Source organism: Babylonia areolata, chromosome 30, assembly GCF_041734735.1.
Source record: "Babylonia areolata isolate BAREFJ2019XMU chromosome 30, ASM4173473v1, whole genome shotgun sequence".
Classification (NCBI taxonomy): Eukaryota; Metazoa; Mollusca; class Gastropoda; order Neogastropoda; family Buccinidae; genus Babylonia; species Babylonia areolata.
The window spans coordinates 22734722-22742221 of record NC_134905.1 but is presented as its reverse complement, the minus strand read 5'-3'; the positions used below and the strand labels follow the sequence as shown (position 1 = coordinate 22742221).

At 45.5% G+C, this 7500-nt stretch overlaps 1 protein-coding gene across 1 annotated transcript in view; it reads right to left on the bottom strand.

The window, feature by feature from the left end:
• LOC143275487 (filamin-A-like) overlaps positions 1–7500 on the bottom strand; it is a 103557-nt gene that overhangs the window by 37044 nt on the left and 59013 nt on the right. Inside the window, exons 14-18 of the mRNA XM_076579638.1 lie at positions 6981–7157; positions 5385–5528; positions 3626–3751; positions 2226–2372; positions 1136–1240 (exon numbers count right to left, since the gene is read on the bottom strand). Of these exons, the coding sequence (XP_076435753.1) occupies positions 1136–1240; positions 2226–2372; positions 3626–3751; positions 5385–5528; positions 6981–7157 (699 nt within the window). The remainder of the gene's footprint in view (positions 1–1135; positions 1241–2225; positions 2373–3625; positions 3752–5384; positions 5529–6980; positions 7158–7500) is intronic.

Below are 7500 nucleotides of genomic sequence, written 5' to 3'. Positions count from 1 at the left end.
TCCGTCATAATGATATGACGGTACATCGATGGAGAAATCGCCAACGTCATAATGATATGACGGTACATCGACGTAATATTCGACCTCCGTCATAATGATATGACGGTACATCGATGGAGAAATCGCCAACGTCATAATGATATGACGGTACATCGACGTAATATTCACCTCCGTCATAATGATATGACGGTACATCGCTGGAGAAATCGCCAACGTCATGATAATCTGGTGGTACATCGATGCAATACTCGCCTGCGTCATAAAAAAAATATATATAACGGTACATCGATTTAATACTCGCCAGCGTCACAATGAGATAACAGTACATCGATGTAATACCCGCCTACGTCATAATAATAATTTTTATCATGACTACATCGATGTTATGCTCGCCTGCGTCTTAATATGACAGTACATCGATGAAATACTCACCTACCTGTGTCATCATGACATGACGGTACACTGATGTAAAAACTCACCTGCGTCATTATGAAATGACGATACTTCGATGTAATACTCGCCTCCGTCAAATATTATGACGGTATATCGATGTAATACTCACCTTCGTCATAACGATATTATGATGGTACATCGATGTACTACTCGTCAACGTCATAATGACAATTATGACGATACAGCGATGTACTACTCGCCTGCATCACAATGATAGGACGGTACATCGGTGTAGCATTCGACTGCGTCATTGTACGACGGTACATCGATAAAATTCTTAGGTGTATAAAAATATCAAAAACACAAACTCATTGATGTAATATTCTCCTACGTCATAGAACACACAGCACGTTGGTCGATGTATAATGCTTGCCTGCATCACAGAGTATCATCAGCGAATCGATGTCAGTAAAACTTGTGTCAGTAAACATCAAAATTTTGATATCAAGGCAAGTTTTATAAAATAGCGAAGAAACGTTGCCAGTCACAACCTAAAAATTGTAATTCTGTGACTGAGTCCAGTCATCATCATCATCTTCTTCTTCTTCGTTCACACACACACACACACACACACACACACACACACACACACACACACACACCACGCACACACACACACACACAGTCACACACACACACACACACACACACACACACACACACACACACACACACGGAGTACCCTCTTCTCTGGGCGTGAAGATGACTGTATGCCTCCCATCATTCCTCGCGTCAATGGCGACTGGTATTCTTCCGGTTGGACCCCGTACTTCAGCGGTGAGCTCCCCTGATTACAACAAATGTATATATCATCATAATCATCATCATAATCATGGGCTATTCGTAAAACTCCCGTCCCCCCACTTCCACCAGCAGAAGCTGAGAAATGATTATCGTTAAATTTTACCACACACACACACACACACACACACACACACACACACACTAACACTAACACACACACACACAAACACTAACACACACACACGCACTAACACACACACACACACACACACACACACACACACACACACACACACACACACACACACACACACACACACACACACACACCACACACACACTAACACACACACACACACACACACACACACACACACACACACACACACACACACACAGACTCACGACACACCACACACACACACGAACACACAATGCCCCCCTCCCCTTCACACACACACATACACACACTAGCACTACACACACACACACACACACACACACACACACACACACAAACACACATTAACACACACACACACACACACACACACACACACACACACTAACACCCACCCACACACACACAACACCCACCCACACACACACTAACACCCCCGCCCCCCGTCCCTCCCACACAGACTCGCCCCCCCCCCATCCCCCGCACACACTAACATCCCCCACACACACACACACACACACACACACACACCACACACACACACACACACACACACACGAACACCCACATACCCATCCACCCCACACACTCAGACACAACACACACCACACACACACACACACACACACACAAACAAACACCCTGCCCCCCCACACACACATACACACACACTAACACTCCCCTCCCCACCCCCCACCCCACCCACACACACACGCACACTGGCACACACACAGACACCACACACACACTAACACACCCAGCCCCCCACCACACACAACACACACACACAACCACACACACACACTAACACCTCCCCCCCCCCACACACACACACCCACACACTCACCCATCCCTGCCTGTGAAGCATCGAAAGGCAGCTGTTTCTCCCTGTTCACGTGCAGAGGGATGACGCCCTGGGAGCTGGCCAATGAGAGCCAGTCTCCTGTCGGGCGCACGCGCTCTGGATCCACGATGTAAGGTTTGAAAGGACTTCCTGTTTTTTTTTTTGAGGGGGGAAGAACTCAAAATTTTACAATACAATACACAATACAATACAATACACAAACTTTATTGTTTATACTTTGGTACAAAGATTTTCTTTTTTGGCAGCAGCACATGTCCAACATAAGAAGAAAACAACAAACAAAGAAAATGAATAGAAAATTAAAAAAAAAAAAAAAAAGAAAAAAAAAGAAGATAAATTAAATGGCACCAAATGGAAATAGCCATTCTTTACGGGCAATCATCATCGTCATCATCCATCATCATCGTCGTCAACATCATCATCGTCAGGGAGGGTGTGGGGGCCAAGGGGGGGGATGGAGCTGTGGAGGGTGTGGGGGCCAAGGGGGGAGGCATTACCAAATGAGTCCACGGAAGTAACGTACCAGGATAATCTTTACTCTCTTTTTTTGTTTTGTTTTGCACGATCCTGTAGTTTGCCTGTATGAGTGATAAGAAACTCTAGGGAGAGCTGGACAGTGCAAGGTCTTCAGAGAAGAAGCCCCCCTACCCCATCCAACCGTCTCCCCCCCCCCACCCCCCCACCCCCAACCCCAGCACGCGTCCGACCATGACCATCAGAACAGCAGAGGAGGCACATGCCCTCCCGAATAGAATTAATTAACTAGGCTTGAATTTGAATTCATAGTTGAGAGTGCGTTGCCAAAGTTACATCCTCACTCTCTCGACGAAGAGGGCTTTCTTTGACAAGCTCTGTTGAATTACCTCCCTTTACCTGACGGCTCTGCGTGTTTCAAATGGCCAATAAGACAAATAAAACCAGAGTAAATAGAGTAAACATTAAAAAAAAAAAGAAAAAAAAAGCAACAACAAAAAAACAAACAACAAAAAAACGCGAGAAACAAATAAACAAAGAATAAAAGGGCGTAAAATGGAAAATGTAAATGATTAAAAAAAAAAAAAAAAACCAAACTATTCCCAATAGTCACTATAAATGCAGGTTTCGTCTTACTTGGTATATGAAACGTCCCACACCCACACCAGCCCCCCCCCCCCCTCCCGACACACACACCACCTACTGTTTTAACTGGGTCTCTTCTACAGTTGTTGTGTATCCGGAGGAAAGAAAAAATGGAAAAAAAAGAGAAAAGGAACAGACAATGAAACAGGGAACAACTTTCTCATTTTATATAATCTTCATCTACGATCTCCATCCACCCCGACATCCCCCCCCCCCCCCCCCCCACACACACACACCCCTTACTGTTGCGGAAGCCAGAGTACCTTCAATGGGTTTGCCCTGCAGTCGGATATCCACGGTATGGGGCCCCGTCTCCATGGGAACGTAAGAGCCCAGCAGTGTGCCGTCACTCTGTGGGGTCAGCTGACATGGCACCTCGCGAAGGGGCCCTGCACCATGCATAATCATTAATCACTGATAGCCGTTAGATTTGGCGGGAGTTAACCCTCTCCATACGAACGGCGAAAGAGACGACGTTAACAGCGTTTCACCCCAGTTACCATCATTAAAATATTGCAAGCGGAAGGCTCTTATACTGAAGAGGTGAATGTTGACAGAGAATATCACAATTCTGACGACGGAAGCTAAAGGTTGGGTCATTCAGACACCCACTGGACATCAGAGGGGTCTGTGTAGAGAAGAGAAGGACTGGCCGTACTGAGTGAGTTAAAAAAAAAAGTGAATTTTGTATTTGCATTTGTATTTGTATTTCTTTTTATCACAACAGATTTCTCTGTGTGAAATTCGGGCTGCTCTCCCCAGGGAGAGCCCGTCGCTACACTACAGCGCCACCCATTTTTTTTGTATTTTTTCCTGCGTGCAGTTTTGTTTGTTTTTTCCTATCGAAGTGGATATTGACGCTGCGCACGGGACCTCGGTTTATCGTCTCATCCGAATGACTAGCGTCCAGGCCACCGCTCAAAGTCTAGTGGAGGGGGAGAAAATATCGACGGCTGAGCCGTGATTCGAACCAGCGCGCTGTAGTGTAGCGACGCGCTCTCCCTGGGGAGAGCAGCCCGAATTACACACAGAGAAATCTGTTGTGATGAAAAGAGAAATACAAATACAAATATACACACATTACGGACTTACTTACCATTGACCGACACGAGTTAATCTTGCGACAGGACAACTCATTATGGACTGACCATAGACTGTTACAGTGACTCTTGTAACAAGTCTACAGATTATGGGCTGACCATACGACGGGCGCAATAGCCGAATGGTTAAAGCGTTGGACTTTCAATCTGAGGGTCCCGGGTTCAAATCACGGTGACGGCGCCTGGTGGGTAAAGGGTGGAGATTTTTACGATCTCCCAGGTCAACATATGTGCAGACCTGCTTAGTGCCTGAACCCCCTTCGTGTGTATATGCAAGCAGAAGATCAAATACGCACGTTAAAGATCCTGTAATCCATGTCAGCGTTCGGTGGGTTATGGAAACAAGAACATACCCAGCATGCACACCCCCGAAAACGGAGTATGGCTGCCTACATGGCGGGGCAAAAACGGTCATACACGTAAAAGCCCACTCGTGTGCATACGAGTGAACGCAGAAGAAGAAGAAGAAGAAGGGCTGACAATATACTGACACAAGTGAATTTCGAAATACAACAAATATTGACTGGACCATACATAGACTGACACAAGTGAATTTCGTAACAGGACAACAAATCTCGGGCTTAGTAGGTGGTGTCCTAAGTACGTTAAAACAGAACAGGCACCACTGAACACCACCGAAGTGACTCAGCAGCAGTGCAGGGTCTCCTCTGGTGTGTGGCCTCCTAGCGACCTAACATCGATGGTTCCCTGTGGACTGCCGACGCTGGAACTGACGGACGAACCCGGGTGTGGCCGTGTATGGGGGAATCTAAATGAGCGGCGTGGGAGTAATGCCACTGAAACGGTGCAGATGACGGGGCAGCCAACAAAAAACAAAAACAAAAAAAAATCATCTCGGGCTGACCAGAGACTGACACAGGTGATGCTTGAGAAAGGTCATTGAGTTATGGGGCTTACGTACCATAGACTTGAGCGGTGAAGTGACCAGGATGACCGCGAGGGTCCACCGTGAAGGACTGAGCCCTATCGGGTGTGCCTCTGTACAGACCGTCCCCGAAGGCCCTGGGCTTGCCCAGCTCCGCTATCTCCTGCACGAAGGGAGACCCTGGGCAACACAAGTTTCAAGTTTTAATAATCCTTTCACTCCTGTTGGTGTACGGAGGATTACTGCATAAATAATGTTTTCATGCCCAGAACAAACATTTCTATATACACAACAATGTCACATAAAAGTTGAGAAAACACAAATGTCTTTTTAACTCCAAAAGCGTAGCTAGGCAACATTTGCAAATCTAAGCATATTAAAGCTAAAAGGACTTTTTTTTGCCTCATTTGAGCATATTACAAAAATTAAAAACCGATTTTGGAGACAAATATTTTTGTAGGAACATAACTATTTTCGTAACTGATCATAATTGGGACATTCCATTATAAAATAAAACTCATCCCCAATCACAGACATGTTACAAATCTTACATTCAGTATGGGGTTATCGGTGTGGTGTGGTGTGGTGTGGTGTGGAGTGGTGTGGTGTGGTGGTGTGGTGTGGTGTGGTGTGCTGTTGGTGTTGTGGTGTGGTGTTATATTCAAATAATGTTTCTTAATTCTTTCTGTTTTTACATTAAGAATACTAGTTATTACCTGCAGTGTGTGGATGTATGTATGAAACGATGTATGTGATATTTTTTACATTTGTATCTTCGTAATATTTGTTGGGGCTGTTGGTGGCTTTTACAGTTATGGTCCCCATGTTGTTTACTTGTCTATGTTGTAATAATGCACCTGACCAAATTTCTCCAGGTGGAGATAATAAAGTTATTCTTATCTTATCTTATCTTCTGGTGTGGTGTGGTGTGGTGTGGCGTGGTGTATATCCTGCACGAAGCGGGGCCCTGGGCAACACACACACACACACACACACACACACACACACACACACACACAGAGCCTGTGGGTTATGGGTGTGTTGTGGTGTGCTGTGTTGATTCATACTGTGTTGTACTGTGTCGCGTTAGACTGTACGGTATGTATTAAATGGCATGCATGTTATTATCTGTATTCTTTTGACTGGAATTTCATGGTACGGTGTGATAATGGTGTGGTATGGTTACTGTATTGTGCTGTGGTTCCATTGTATTTTATGTATTGCAATGTGTTATAGCATAGTATTGCATAGTATAGTATTTGGTATGATATGGTACATTATTGCATTGTATTGCATTGTTTTGCATTGCATTGCACTGTAGTATATTGCATTGCATTACACTACATTGTATTGTATTGTGCTTTACTGCACTGCATTACGTCACGTATTCCAGGACAAACGAGAAAGAGAAGAGACAGACGGCTATTTTACCATATTCGTAAAAGTTACACACGACAAAAAAAGACAGAACAAAACAAAACTAGAACAGAGCCAAAAAAACAAGACAGAACGACTAAAAGGAAACAAACAAACAAACAGTCCCAGCAGACACACCCAGCCCTGCAGAACAACCACCCCCACCACCACCACCACCACCACCACCAACCACCAACCACCACAGCACTTCTTCACCTTTGACAGGAGCCCCATCGAAGTCCATCCAGATCTTGTAGACGCCGGGCCCGCGGGGCTTGAAGGACACCCGGTGCACCCCGGGCTGGGGGTCTCGGCGCACCTTGCACGGGTACCTGAGGCCCTGGTGCGTCACTTCCGCCGTCAGCGTCCCCTCGCCGACCTTGGTGCAGTCCACTGGGTAGTGGAGAGCAATGAGAGAGAGAGAGAGAGAGAGAGAGAGAGAGAATGAATGAATGAATGAATTTTCCAACGGTGAAGACATTAGCACTTTGGCCGACTTATACATCTGTCATTGATCAAAGAGACACACAAACACATACGCATATAAAATTAATGTTGTTATACTTAATACATGTATAATCTACAAGTATAGCACAGCGTCAAACTGAGAGACACAACATCGCTCACATCTGTACGAGAGAGAGAGAGAGGGAGACAGAGAGAGAGAGAGAGAGAGAGAGAGAGAGAGAGAGAGAGAGAGAGAGAGAGAGAGAGAGAGAGAGAGAGAGAGAACGAT